Source organism: Myotis myotis, unplaced genomic scaffold (genome assembly GCF_014108235.1).
Source record: "Myotis myotis isolate mMyoMyo1 unplaced genomic scaffold, mMyoMyo1.p scaffold_m19_p_21, whole genome shotgun sequence".
NCBI classification, from domain to species: Eukaryota; Metazoa; Chordata; class Mammalia; order Chiroptera; family Vespertilionidae; genus Myotis; species Myotis myotis.
Genome location: NW_023416326.1, coordinates 2,590,317 through 2,605,198, shown reverse-complemented (window position 1 = coordinate 2,605,198; position 14,882 = coordinate 2,590,317). Strand labels below are relative to the sequence as shown.

The following is a 14,882-nucleotide window of genomic DNA, read 5'->3' as shown; positions in this document are numbered from 1 at the left end:
AGGCGTGTGCAGGAGGCAACCAATCCATGTCTTTCTCTCACATCCATGTTTCGCTCTGTCTTTCCCTCTCTCTAAAAATCAACGGGAAAATATTCTTGGGTGAGGATTCAAAAACCAAAACCAAATCCCAAACCATCTTGCCATGACCTCTAACACATCTGAAACCTTGATCATCTGCTTTTCTCCAAGTGTGTCCCATTCCTGACATCCCTCGTACTATCACCCAGATAATTACAATTATTGTCATGTGTCCCTTTCCCTATTTTCTTTTTTAAAAATAAATATATTTTTATTGATCTCAGAGAGGAAGGGAGAGGGGAAGGGAGATAGAAACATCAATGATGAGAGAGAATCACTGATCAGCTGCCTCCTGCACACCCCACGCTGGGGATCGAGCCCGCAACCCCAGGCGTGTGCCCTGACTGGGAATTGAATGATGATCTCCTGGTTCACAGGTTGATGCTCAGCCACTGAGCCACATCGGCCAGGCCCTTTCCCCCATTTTTTTCTAACTTTTCTACTGGCCTCAGAGTCTATGCCTTCTTCTTCCTGAACACCACAGTGCTTGGCTGTCATACCTGCACAGGCAGCTGCTTCGCTCACCTGGTCCCATTTCCCTTCTCTTCTACATTCTGCCTCCACTTCAACGCGACCCCTGCGAGTGCGATTTTTCCCTTTGGCCAGGATAATGTATTGAAATCTTTTGTCTGAACATTCGAAACTAGAGGCCCAGTGCACAAAATCTGAGCACTGGTAGGGCCCCTGGTGCCTGCCAGCTGCCGGTCGGGTACTCCCTCCCTCCCCCTGGCCAGCCCTGCTCCCTGGTCAGACTCCCGGATGACCTCCGGGTCAAGGGGATAATTTGCCTACTTCGCTTTTATTATATAGGAGTCTCTCCTTCCTTTTCCCCCTCCCCACACTGTATTCTTTTCTTGGGCTATTTTTTTCCCCGCTACCCTTTTGTCAAGCCGAATGTATTGCTCCCGAAAAGCCCTGCTCACACCCCTGCCGTGGCGCATACATCCCCTCCACTTGGAATGCTGTGCCTTCTTTTCGAGATCCTCTCCCTTCATGCAGGGAACTCAACTCTCAGGCCCACTTCCACGGCCTCGAGAGCCTTTCTTCCTCGGTACGGCTGTGTGTTATCCTCGTTCTCAGAGGAAAACCTGTCCTCAGGGTACCTGTTATCGTCTTCATTGCATAGCTATCAACTCAGAGCGGGAGGTCAGGTGTGTACAAGTGAGGAATAGGCCCACTCACTAGCTGCCTTGTTTGTTTGTTTGTTTGTTTGTTTGTTTGTTTGTTTTTCGATGGTTCATTTTATGTTTCAGATCTGACCAAGTTCCCAAAGACGTCACCTATGACCTCATTGTAGGCTGTGATGGAGCCTATTCAACGGTCAGAGGTCACCTCATGAAGAAACCCCGTTTCGATTACAGTCAGCAGTACATTCCTCACGGGTACATGGAACTGACCATCCCACCTAGGAATGGGGATGTAAGTCCTTCCCTTTCTCATCCCCCTTATCCTCCCCCGAGCCCTGCACTCCACCTCAGGTCGGCATAGAGGTTGTGCTCAGTTGCATGTCCTGGTCAGTTTTGAGGTTTGACACAAGTATTTTGTCACTAAAAATAAATTGGGGCACAGATATCTCTTTAATACTATCCCTGTCTCCCCCTTCCTTCTATTGAAAAATATCTTTTTGTTTTTAAATATATCATTTTATTGATTTCAGAGAGAAAGGGAGAGGGAGAGAGAGATAGAAACATCAATGGTGAGAGAGAATCATTGATTGGCTGCCTCCTGCATGCCCCACACTGGGGATCATGATCACATGTGCCCCAACCAGGAATCGAACCGTGACCTCCTGGTTCATAGGTTGATACCGCTGTGCCAAATTGGCTAGGGCTCTTTGCCCATTTTTTAATTGGGGTGTTTGGTGTTAAGTTTTAAAGCTCCTTAGCAATATGGGATATTTACCCCTTGTCAGATGTATCACTGTGAATGTTCTCCAAAGAGTTTTCTTATTCCCATGTTGAACCATATGTGTCCTGAGGCAAATATGTGATATGTACATTTTATATTGTCATAAGCAATATAGGAACCCACAAAAGGAAGAAGGATCTTGGCTTATAAGTAAGGACAATAAACAACGTAGTTAAATACTTGATTTGCATACAAAACATCCATTTTTCAAGGTACTGATTTACTCTGTCTGTCTGAAATGCAGCTATCTGCAATATAACTAGTCAGTTTGGGATAGTGGTAGCATATACCAGTTATATACCAAAATGTATCATCAGTCAGGTCCATATTTTAAGATTTTGTCTTTCTATTTCTTCTTCCTGGTCAAAAAATGTGTTTACTAATTCTTTTTTTTTAAAATATATTTTTTATTAATTTCAGAGAGGAAGGGAAAGGGAGAGAGAGAGAGAGAGAAAGATCAATGATGAGAGAGAATCATGGATTGGCTGCCTCCTGCATGCCCCCTACTGGGGATCAAGCCTGCAACCTGGGCATGTGCCCTTGACCGGAATCGAACCTGGGACCCTTCAGTCTGCAGGCCAAAGATCTAGCCACTGAGCCAAACCAGCTAGGGCCAGGAATCCCTTGTTTTAACTTTTCCCGCCCTGCAAATTTCTTACCTGCCCAGCTTTTACTTCCTATACTTCTAATTTAGCTCCAAATCATCTATTGTCTCTCTACCACTTGAACTGCTATTAAAGGGAAGTTATTTGGCTTTCTGTATAGATATATGTTGCCTATTCAACTGCACTGTAAGATCTTTGAGATCAAAGAGTTATGCGTTGATTCATTGCTATGTTTATGTACTGGACTTTCTTTGGGGCTCTGGGGATTAAAAAGCCAGGAAGGAATATTCTCTTCTCCTAACACAAAGTATGCAAATGTTACCTAGGAGACTGTTCTGTGCTTCTGTGTTTTTCTTACTGTGTGCAATATACACATGGTAAGTACTTTCTAAACAATTGTAAAAAGCAATGGGAACTCGAAATAGTTGGAAAATTGATTGGCTATGCTTGTACATATAAAATATCCCTGGGAGCAATAAGGGTTTGTATTAGTTCTTGGGTCCATTGATCTACCCAATAATCAATACTTACTATTTTGCTGTAAAGGCCAGACCTCTCTACTATTTATGTTGTAGGAAAGAAGTGATAAGGGGCTAGTTTGTAAAATTTGGCTTTGCCCATGAAATTTAAATTAGGACCCTTCCATTCATACAAGTAAGTCCCCAAATAAGGTGAAAAATAAAATCTAAAAATATTGTATACACATATACAGGGTGCCCCCCCAAAAAAATGTATATACACTTTAACAGCTGATAGTTCAATTTTGAAAGTGAAATGTATTTTAATAAACACTGCCTTTAAAATCATTCAAAGTATGAGCAAACATTTTTGGGATACCTTATAATATGTGTGTATCCATACATATATAGCTTATATGTGTCAATATATATATTTATGTATAATGCTTATGTGTGTTTGTGTATGGAAATAAAGAGAAGAGAGAGAGAACATCTTATAGCCTGTTTTCAAATCTTCAATTATACCTAACACCTCCATACTGGGTATTGATAGGGTATTGATTGTAAACTTTTTGAAGTCAAGTGATCAAGTACATTTTTAATAAAAGGCAATGGATATATATATATGTATATATATGTATATCCTAATGTTGAGTTTATAAAGACAGAGCACAAAGTATTGTCTAAGACTATTTCTACTTTGTAGTAATAGATATCATTATGAATATGACACTGATTTAAGTTCCTGTGGGAAAATTATAAAATACTAGTAAGCATAGTCCGTTTTATAGGTGCACTGCATTAACACTAATCAGGTATATACACATTGCTCTGCAGTTTGCCATGGAACCGAATTATCTGCACATCTGGCCTCGAAACACCTTCATGATGATTGCACTTCCTAACAAGGTAGTATGGCATCTCCCGGCTCCTGTAATTTTGCGCCTACAACCAATGTTGTTCTTTATTCACTTTTGCACTGAGCATGTGTATACCTAATTAACCTCAGCATCGTGTAGGGAGGCTATAGCGTGATCACATCTTTGAAACTCCGGGCTTACGGAGGGAAAACTGAAGCCATTCCGATTATTTACATTGGAAAGGAGAGTCAGCATCCATGAATGACTGATGGGGGTTCTGTGTTGTGGAGCCTGTTATCTTTCCCAAGAGAGTGAAGAAAGAAGTGGCCCCCCAAAAGTCAAAGAGACTTAGGTTGTGCATTAGGAAGTACTTTTAGTTTTTAAGATTTAAAAAACACTAGAGGCCCGGTGCATGGATTTGTGCACCAGTGGGGTCCCTCGGCCTGGCCTGCGCCCTCTCGCAATCTGGGACCCCTCAGGGGATGTTGGACTGCTGGTTTCGGCCCGATCCCTGCAGGCCAGGCCAAGGGACCCCACCGGTGCATGAATCCGTGCACCAGGCCTCTAGTATGCATGTAAGATCTTTGGTTAATCTCTTCCCTCCCTCCCTCCTCCCCGCTTCCCTCTGAGATTCATCAGTCTGTTCCATGTTTCCATGCCTGTGCATTGAGTGTCTGCCCCCTGATGGTCAGTGTGCGTCATAGCCACCAACTGAAGGGTAAAATGGTGAAACAGTCACTTAGGCTTGTATATATATAAATTGGAATATACATTATCAAAAAAGAGTAGGGCTGTTCTTTCATTAGACTCTCCACGTTTTTATATATAAAATGTATAGTATTATTGTTATTTCATTGTTGTGGTTGCTGTTATTGTTATTATGCTATGTAGATCGATATCGGTATCTGTTGGTCTTTTTCTGTTATCTTTTTTTCTCTTGGTATCAATCTTGGGTCCAATGCCTATTCATACTGTCATAAGACGAACGATAGAGGAAAACAGGGAGGCGATATTAAATCCAGCCCACCTAGTAGTAATCCAAGGTGTGGTGTTTGCTTGGTGAAAATGTCTGAAACTCACAAGGTAGAAATTCCCCTAATGACTGAGAAGCAGAGGGGTAGCTGGAGCCTCAGCAGCGTTTTCCTTTGGGCGTCAGGGAGCGCGAGGCTGCCTCTCCTGTCTGCTTGGACACTCCTCCCAGGTGCCATCTGCCACAGCCGGAGCCCTGCGATTTGGGGGTTCACATTTATGCCCACATCATGGGCCTCCTAGTCCCGCTCACCCTGTTCCTTTCCTCACAGAACAAAACTTTCACCTGCACTCTGTTCATGCCCTTCGAAGAGTTCGAGAAACTTCCCACCAGCAGAGACGTGCTGGATTTCTTCCACAAGTACTTCCCAGACGCCGTCCCTCTCATGGGAGAGTAAGTCTTGAGATGTGCCATCGTCCCTAGCCAGTCTGGCTCAGTGGATAGAGCGTTGGCCTGCGGATTGAAGGGTTCCGGGTTTGATTCTGGTCAAGGGCACGTACCTTGGTTGCAGGCTCCCCGACCCCGACCAGGGTGCATGCAGGGGGCAACCAGTCAATGTGTCTCTCATCGATGTTTCTCTCTGCCTCTCCCTCTACCTTCCATGCTCTCTAAAAATCAATGGAAAAATATCCTCGGGTGAGGATTAACAACAACAACAAACAAACAAACAAACAAAAAAGATATGCAATCATGACTTTTGCTCCATTGGTCTGAGTTATTCAAAAATCGAATGGAGATTATGCGCCTTATCTGTTTTGCTTACACATGCCCAGTTGGGCAGTGACCTAGACATGAAGCCTGCATTAGCAAAAGCGGACGCTGTGCTGTCAGCAGTGAGTTGAACAACCCCAGGCCACAGCCAGTTTCTCTGGGAAAGACAAGTCACCAGTGTCCCCAGGCCTGTCTATATCCTGTGCGGGCTCTCAGGCCCCTGGTGAACAAGCAGCTCTGAGCCCCAGCAGATACCAGCAGCCCCAAGTTCACGTACCAGCTGTGCAAGCTTTCCTTCGTCTCAGCCCCACAGTAAAATGGCGATAGCAATGGTGCCTGCCCCAGAGGTTTACTGTGAGGACTGAAGGGCACTGTGCCCATGAATCATTCATCACAGCGCCTGGCCCATAGAAAGTGATGGTATTGGCTCCTCGGGCCATGTCAGCATCACCCCTCCCTGTGGGCCTTTGTCCCCTGGCCTCACTCAGTGCCTGTGTCCCACTGTCCCTCCCTCCTGGAGTCCAGCTCACTTTCTCCCCTGATGATGTCTTCACAGAGGCACACAAGGCTGCAGAAAGAGCACGGTTTTAAGACTTCTCTGCCCCTGACTTCCTTGAGTCTCAGGGTTTTCATCTTTAAAATGAACATCAGGCCTGGCCGATGTGGCTCAGTGGTTGGGCACTGACCTATGTATGAACCAGGAGGTCATGGTTTGATTCCCGGTCAGGGCACATGCCCAGTAGGGGGCATGAGAGAGGCAGCTGATCAATGGTTCTCTGTGATCATTGATGTTTCTCTCTCTCTCTCTCTCCCTTCCTCTCTGGAATCAACAAGAATATATCTTTTTTTTTTTTTTTTAAATATATTTTATTGATTTTTTAAAGAGAGGAAGGGAGAGAGAGATAGAGAGTCAGAAACATCGATGAGCGAGAAACATCGATCAGCTGCCTCCTGCACATCTCCTACTGGGGATATGCCCGCAACCCAGGTACATGCCCTTGACCGGAATCGAACCTGGGACCTTTCAGTCCGCAAGCCGACGCTCTATCCACTGAGCCAAACCGGTTTCGGCAACAAGAATATATCTTTTTAAGAAATGAAATGTGGGGATCAGAAGAAACTTCAGTTTCTCCCTCTCCTGCCATTCTTGTGTATTTATCCGTCAATAAAGTCCTATGGTAACGAAGCCAATAGACGTGAAAGGATGGGGCAGTGGTTAGTGCCTAGCTTACCATCTTTCCATTCCGTTTCTCTTTCTCCGAAGGCAAGCCCTGACACGGGACTTCTTCCTGTTGCCCGCCCAGCCCATGATCTCTGTGAAGTGCTCCCCTTTTCACTTTAAGTCACGCTGTGTGCTGATGGGAGACGCAGCTCACGCCATTGTGCCCTTTTTTGGGCAAGGAATGAACGCAGTAAGTTCTCCGCGTCCGTCCCCCCCCACTCACACACACACGTTCCCTAGGTAATAATATCTCAAATAAAACCAAACATGCCCTAGTGGGTTTGGCTCAGGGGACAGAGCATCGGCCCTCAGACTGAAGGGTCCCGGGTTCGATTCTAGTCAAGAGCACATACCATGGTTGCAGGCTCCAACCCTGGCCCTGGTTGGGAGGCAATCAATCCAAGTGTCTCTCTCACTTCCATGTTTCTCCCTCTCCCTTCCACTCTCTCTAAATATCAATGAAAAAAGATCCTTTGGTGAGGATTAACAACAGCAGCAAAAAAACACAAAACAACCCAGAAAAAATAAAACGTAACTAACACTATCCTCACAGAGTCTCCGAGAACACAATCAATGCACCCATCCTACCAGCTGTTGAACTAGATTCATCAGTAACTATAGGCAAGTCTTGAATTACTTGATCCAGCAATTTAATGTAGAAAAAGAAGCATGAAGCCTCAGATAGTTATGGGTGCACTTAGAAAATGTGTTGGTAAGTTAACATTTGGAGACTTGACTTCCAGCAATACAAAACTTCGTTTTTAAAATGTTCTAGATATCATGCATAAGAATATAAAGGTTAGGCGCACAGAAAGAAAAGATCTCAAATTATCTTTTTTTCCTTCACTTTCCTCCCCCCCGTCCCCAAAGGAATGGAAACCACAATCGATGGGGTTAAATAAAACTGTGAAACAGATTAGGTGTTGAATACTATTGCTTTCAGGGAAATGTTATCATTCTGGCTAGAAAAATATTTCAGAAAAGGAATAGTGTTCAAATATCATGTGTGTGTTTGATAACTAATAGCTTTCTAGTCATAGTCTTTTATTGTTTTGGTTACTGGGATACATTCCAAGTATAAATAGGTGGTGAATCCAATCAATTATATTTTCTACAAAGCAGTGGTAAATATTTTGTTTTATGAAAACCTAAGAACACACCAATTTTAGTGGATAAGTACCCAAGGCTCTGGCATCAAAAGGCGTGGGTTCAAACCCTCACTCTACAATTACACTTTGCACAGCTAACTTATCTTTATTTCCTTATCTGTAAAACTGGGATTTTATTAGTAACTACCGCATAGAGATCCTTGGGAAGCAAATGAATTAAGAGTTTAAAAGTGTTATTATCTCAGCCATAGAGGGTTTCTGTCACATTGAAATGAACAGTCTATATAACTGGCAAGTCCATTTATTTGTTTCAGATGTAATTTCTATATTCGATGTGAAAATTTATCTTTTAACTTTTACATATTTTAGATCGCCTCTAAAACTGTAGTCTGAATTTTTAGAAAGCGGGAAATATAGCTTTTGATTTTCTTCTTTCCCACTGTAGTTAGCATAGCACCTTCCTAATTTTGTGGAGTTCTTCCTATTGGAAATTCGCTGTGCTCTTGGCTTATAGGAACTAAATTTATATGAGAGTTCTATCCTGTCATTAAATGTGAATCTTAAAGACCTGGAGAGTTCCAATATAATTCTAATACTCTTGGAAGATTCATATAATGCCGGGCGTGGCTCTTCAGTGTTGTGCGCTGGTTGAGGGTAAATATCCTATGACCTACCCATGGGGGGTCTGTTCAAAATTGCCAAGAAGCGTTGGTGATTTCCAGTTCATTTTTCCCCATTTGTTTCTTATTTTAGGGGTTTGAAGACTGCCTGGTATTTGATGAGCTAATGGAGAAGTTCAATAATGACCTCAGTAAGTACAATTTCTCAGGTGGACGCGGGCCAGCCCTGCTGATTGACGGTGGGCCTATTTCTAATCCTGTCTGACCACAGGCCCCCTCTGCCCAGTTCCTGTTCAGGATGATAAACGTTTCTGCTCAGAGATCCTGCCACTCTCATTGACCGTATCAGACGAGGAGCAGCCAGAGAGGGAAACCTAGTTTGCTTTAAGATAAGATAAAGTTTTGAGACCAAAAACTGGTGGCATATGCTTTCTCTCCCGTTCAACCTGGGTGCCACCCTGCCTGTGCCCCGACAGCGGCCCCAGAAACACTGTCAGCAGCTCTGGTGTTTTCTCACTTTTTGCCCCATCAAAGGTTTCAATCTGATACTTCCATTTGCCTTTTGATTAAAACTGATTCCACCAATATGCCAATTTTACAAGTATGAAAGTTTAAACATTTTATACGCAATTCTAAAATGAAATGTACATAATTTTTATCTGTAAAAGAAGTCGCCAACAGTCGCCTCTCTGAAATCAATAAAAGTATATTAAAAAATAAAAGGTTAGAGAGAATAAAAGGTCAGAGAATAATTTTATCCATGCAGAGTCCAGCTCATGTTTATAGACTGTCTCAAAAACGATGTATTCTTTAATTTGGCTTCTAGGTATGTGTCTTCCTGAATTCTCAAGATTTAGAATTCCAGATGACCATGCGGTTTCAGACCTGTCCATGTACAATTACGTGGAGGTGAGTGAGAGAGTTTGGCTCTATTCTATGAGGTCATTTGCTGACACTCTAATAAACTTTTATTAAAAATTTGCGGATGAAGAAAATAGGACGAGAGGTATGGGTGCGTGGGACAGAATAACAGACCTCAGTGGGGTCTGGGGTTGGACGGCACAGGAAGAGATTAAACAAAGACATATATGCATAACCCATGGACACAGACAATAGTATGGGGAAGGCCTGGGGTGGGGCAGGGGTTGGGTGGAAGGGGGCGAAATGGGAAAATATGGGAGACATCTGTAATGCCGTAAACAGTTAAAAAAAATAGGTAACAAAAGAATACACACACACACACACACACAGCTTTCCTTACACATCGGTGGTTTGTGACTATGTAGACGGTGATAATCATCCCTGCGCCTCATCTCCATCTGCGCTTCAGTGACATTTAGGAGGCGACGAAGACGATAAAGTACCAAATGCCAGTTCCAACTCGGATCACTCACAGACTCAAACCTTAGACGTTTACCAGAGTTAGTAACATGCTATTTTAATGAACACAGAACTTTGATATGTGTTAATACGTTTGAAAAACCTAAGAAATCGCCTTTCTACTCTTAACCTTATAATCTCCACCCTTAGGGTAGCATTGAATACCCTTGGGGCTATTATGCCCTTCAAAAAAAAAAAAAAGGCAACACCAAAACAATTCATGGTCAGAAGATGAATCATCTGAAGGAAAACGTAATTCCATTTTGAGTCAATCACATGAAAAGCTCACAACCATTTATTGTGGTTCTAGTTTAAAAAGAAGCCAAAGAAAAAATTTACAAGACAAATGTAAAGAGAGTGTAGCTGTTTTTCCCTGGCTTCATAAGACAGAGAGTAGTCACGTGGCCTCCACCTTGAGCAGAGTGGTTTCATATGCAATGAAGGAAGTTCTACAAAAATACCCAAAGGCTCATGACTATCTTCCCTGTGTCTTTCAAAACCAGGCAGCTACAATCCAGTATTTGTCCTGAATATAGAGTAGGTTTAATCTTATCACTTCCTACCATCAACAATATTCTAAACCAACCAGGAAGCAACAGAAATTAGTCAAATCACCAGGCTCCCAGATTACCCAACAGATGCAGTTGAACAAACTCCACACAGTTCCCATATTGACCCCTGAGCAAAACAGAGTTCTCCAACAGGTTGGTGTCAACGCTCGACCTCTTTTTTTAAAAAAATCTCTTTATTGATTAAGTTATTACATATGTGTCCTTATCCCAATGCTTGACCTCTTCAAGGTCATGTCCTCCCTGCACTGTTGAGAACGACTAAAAGGGGTTGGGAAACAAGAATTGATTTGACTACTTTGTGTCTGGCTTTGTGATGAGGATGAAGAGAGTAGTAAGTTGGGTGCATGGTTCAAGGTATTCTTTAGAACTCTTGTGTTCTAAAGGAGTAAGGGTGCATGGTTCAAGGTATTCTTTAGAACTCTTGCGTTATTGCAGATGCGAGCACATGTCAACTCAAGATGGTTCATCTTCCATAAGAACGTGGAGCGATTTCTTCACGCGATCATGCCATCGACCTTCATCCCCCTCTACACCATGGTAAGGTCTGAATGTAAGACTTTGCCTCACTTTAAGCTTCTGTTCAGCCATTAAAGAATTACACAGCCCTACTTGGTGTGGCTCAGTGGATAGAGCAATGGCCTATGGATTGAAGGGTCCCAGATTTGATTCCGGTCAAGGGCACATGCCCAGGTTGAGGGCTCCAACCCCAGTGGGGGGTGTGCAGGAGACAGCCGATCAGTGAATTGCTCTCATCGTTGATGGTTCTCTTTCATACCCCCTCTCCCTTCGTCTCTGAAATCAATAACAATCTATTTAAAAACAAAAATACACAGAATGCTCTTTAAACTTTCTTACAGGTCACATTTACCAGAATAAGGTACCATGAGGCGATGTTGCGCTGGCGTTGGCAAAAAAAGGTCGGGACAGATTTTTGGTTTGTTCTTAATTAGCTGTGTCCAGATGGGTAGTGTTTTGGTTCTGCATACTTTAGGCAAGCGCAGAAATGCTGTGCTACATGAAATGTTTGCCTTCCAAATAAAGAAAAAGTGCCCTGGGTACACAGAAGGCAATGTGCCAAAGGTACAAAGAGAGAGAGAGAGAGAGCGAGCGCACACTTTGGAAGGGAAGATATTAAAAAAGAGAATTTGGTGCTAACTCTACACTTTTGACTATTTTAGCGAAGTGACTTTTGACTTTTTTAAAAGCAACGGAGTTCTGCTTCATGTAATACTCTTGGGGATTTCATTTGTAAAACTGGGCAAAAATTAATCACCTAGAAAACATAGTCTAAGTCCAATGCATGGCTATGCCACACTCATTTTGGGCAATGGACCTAGAGAAGCCAATAAACGGACATTCAGATTCCACATCTTCCACTTTGGAAATCTTACAACTTCATTCACCCAAAAAATGGTTTTGTTTAGTGTAGAGACTGAGCTGGGCCTGGTGGTGAACAAGAACTAGCCCCTGCCCTTCACAGAGCTCAGAGACGAGTGGGGGAAATGTCGTGGAAAGACATAAACTGCCCCTGGAGAGAATGGGGGTGGGCCCAGGCAACTGGAAGCTGAAGACCACCCCCACACACATGGCCCAAGTGGAAATGGCAAGGATTTCAGGGGAGCTGGAAGGTAGCAAATCCATGTGCAAGTGGCTAGAGGAGGAGCCAGAATGGTAAGCAGTCTTCAACATCTTTTTTTGAATGAGTAAGGTGTAATCCTATATAATAAAAGGGTAACATGCAAATTGACCCTAACGGCAGAAAGATCAGTCGCTATGACGTGCACTGACCACCAGGGGGAAGACGCTCAATGCAGGAGCTGCCCCCTGGTGGTCAGTGCAGTGGCGGGAGCCTGTCCCGCCTCCTCGGCAGCGCTAAGGCTGTCCAGACTGCCAGAGGGATGTATCACTGCCAGCTTAGGCCCAATCTCCCCGGGGAGCAGGCCTAAGCTGGCAGGTGGCCATCCCCTGAGGGACTGCAAGAGGGCACAGGCTGGGCTGAGGGACCCCCCTGAGTGCACTAATTTTCGTGCACCGGGCCTCTAGTTGACATATAACATTACACTGATTTCAAGTGTACAACATGATTCAATGTTTGTATATACTGCCACGTGATTACCACGCTCTTCTCATGGACACTGTGCAGGGGCTGAGCTGTGAGTCTGACTCTCTCTCATCATTGATGTTTCCCTCTCCCTCCTGTCTGAAATCTATAAAAATATATTTTAAAAAAAGATTTGAATCTCTGGACGAATAACATGAGAATTCTTGCTGTGTTTACAGGTGATAAACAAAGGGTTCTTCATCTTCGGAACACTGATAGCCACCGGCAGTACCTACTTCCTTATACGCTCCATGGCCCCGAGGCCCCTGGACTACTTGAGAAGACCATGGGATTGGGTTACTAACTTCCAGAATACAGGACACGTTTCCCTGAAAACTCCCTGGAGTCACTAGAACAAATCTCCACTGTCATCAGCAGGTGACAGAAAGGTCCTGAAGTAACAAATACACTTGATTTCTCTGTAACCAAATCTCAGGATCAAAGCCATGGCTCCCATCATCATATTTAAGTCACTCATGGAAGATGTTTGTCGGCTTAGAATTAAATCCAATGTGGAATTTCCGTGTGTTCACTGAGAATGTTTTTAAGGCCACCACTTCAAGTTGCCATGAGTAGCTTCCCACAACGCTATGCTCACGTCATGTCCTTCTAAATATAAAAGTGAACTGATACCTCTTTCACTTCTCGAAGAGGAAGGCTGTGGGGTGTCTAGGAAGACACTGAACACACTCTTTCTTTAAAGGGCAGAATAGAGGATTTAGTCAACACCTGGGACTAAAGATCACCATTTGCCTAACATGTTCAGGGCACATTTCATCGCTTAGATGCAACTGACCTAAGCACAGGGCTCAGACGCACTTGAAACTAGAACTGTAAATGAGGAATTTAGGGGCTTGCTAGTGGATTTGTGCCTCATCACAATGAATCGATATTCTTTTCCAGTCTTCAAAGGTCAGTATTACCTTCTGAAGACCAGCAAAGTCTATGGATGCCATGCCGAGGGAAGGATGGGAAGGGCTGTGTTTATAAATTAAATATCTGCATGTACAAGAGGATAGAAAGGAAACCAAGGGAGATGGTATTCATATAAACATGAAGCCGTGTTTTATTCCATTTCAGACTTTTAGAAGCAATGTACTGACTTATTTTTGAACTGCATGCTGCGGCAGAACCAGAATAAACTGACTTTAAAAAAATTGTTTTAAGTTTATGTGTTTCAGAGAGGAAGGGAGAGGGAGGGAGAGATAGAAACATCGGTGATGGGAGAGAATTATTGACCAGCTGCTTCCTGCACACCTCCCACTGGGGATCGAGCCCACAACCCGGGAGGCTAAGTTCTAACCCAGGACCTGCCTCTGGGCTCAGCCCTTAATCACTAGGAGCCTCAGTCCCCTCATCTTTAATATAGTCCATTGACCTGTGTAGTCTCGTAGAACCTTTAATGGTGTTTAATGTTTTCTAATTTACTTAGAGAAGTATAAAATGGATTATTTTACCTAGATCATCAAATCGCTAAGACAGCCTGAGAGAATCATGATAAGTTGGGACCATTTCTCCACGATCCTGGAAACTCTTTTATTCAGATTATAACCCTCAGATTCTCAGAGCAGGCAGCAAACATGTGATGTGCAGAGTTCTGCACGGCTAAGCCCACAGCTGCTCTTGAATGAGAACTGATTTCCCAAAGGAACTCTTGCCGGAAACTGCTGTGACTTCCAATTCATAGCTAATGACTGTGAAGTGGGGTTTGATGAGGAATCTGTGATTGGTTTCATTAGGGGCTTGGTTGCCGGTAAGAGCACTTGGTGAAATCTAAGTGGTTCCAGTCCGTTAAAACCAGCGTATCTCACCCGGCCGGCGTGGCTCAGTGGTTGAGCATCCACCTATGAACCAGGAGGTCACAGTTCAATTCCAGGGCAGGGCACATGCCTGGGTTGCAGGCTTGATGCCCAGTGTGGGGCGTGCAGGAGGCAGCTGATCAGTGATTCTCTCTCATCACTGGTGTTTCTCTCCTCTCTCTCTCTCTCCCCCTTACTCTCTGAAATCAATAAAAATATATTTAAAAACAAAAATAAATAAAATCAGCATATTTGCTCCTACTTTGTTCCCAGTAGAGGTATTAAGGAGTAAGGGCTTACATTGTAAATTTCTTTGACAAAGTTCCTCAGATAAAATGCTCCTTAGAAGTTCCTCCTATTATTATTATACATGTTTTATTAAGGTGAGGGAAAAGATTCCTGTATATCAAAAATATGCTCTTAAATAAA

At 43.5% G+C, this 14,882-nt stretch overlaps 1 protein-coding gene across 3 annotated transcripts in view; it reads left to right on the top strand.

Annotated features, from left to right (window-relative positions):
- The window catches only part of KMO (kynurenine 3-monooxygenase), a 32,354-nt gene extending 19,178 nt beyond the window's left edge, over nt 1–13,176 (top strand). For 2 of the 3 annotated variants that reach the window (XM_036355023.1, XM_036355026.1), the window contains 9 exons: nt 1,332–1,497; nt 3,887–3,958; nt 5,211–5,332; nt 6,915–7,062; nt 8,735–8,792; nt 9,428–9,510; nt 10,989–11,090; nt 11,411–11,470; nt 12,834–13,176. In XM_036355023.1, coding sequence (XP_036210916.1) covers nt 1,332–1,497; nt 3,887–3,958; nt 5,211–5,332; nt 6,915–7,062; nt 8,735–8,792; nt 9,428–9,510; nt 10,989–11,090; nt 11,411–11,470; nt 12,834–13,007 — 985 coding nt within the window. In that variant the 3' untranslated portion in view covers nt 13,008–13,176. The remainder of the gene's footprint in view (nt 1–1,331; nt 1,498–3,886; nt 3,959–5,210; nt 5,333–6,914; nt 7,063–8,734; nt 8,793–9,427; nt 9,511–10,988; nt 11,091–11,410; nt 11,471–12,833) is intronic. The other variant, XM_036355025.1, reaches the window with a different exon arrangement.
- Nucleotides 13,177–14,882: the final 1,706 nt, after the last annotated feature.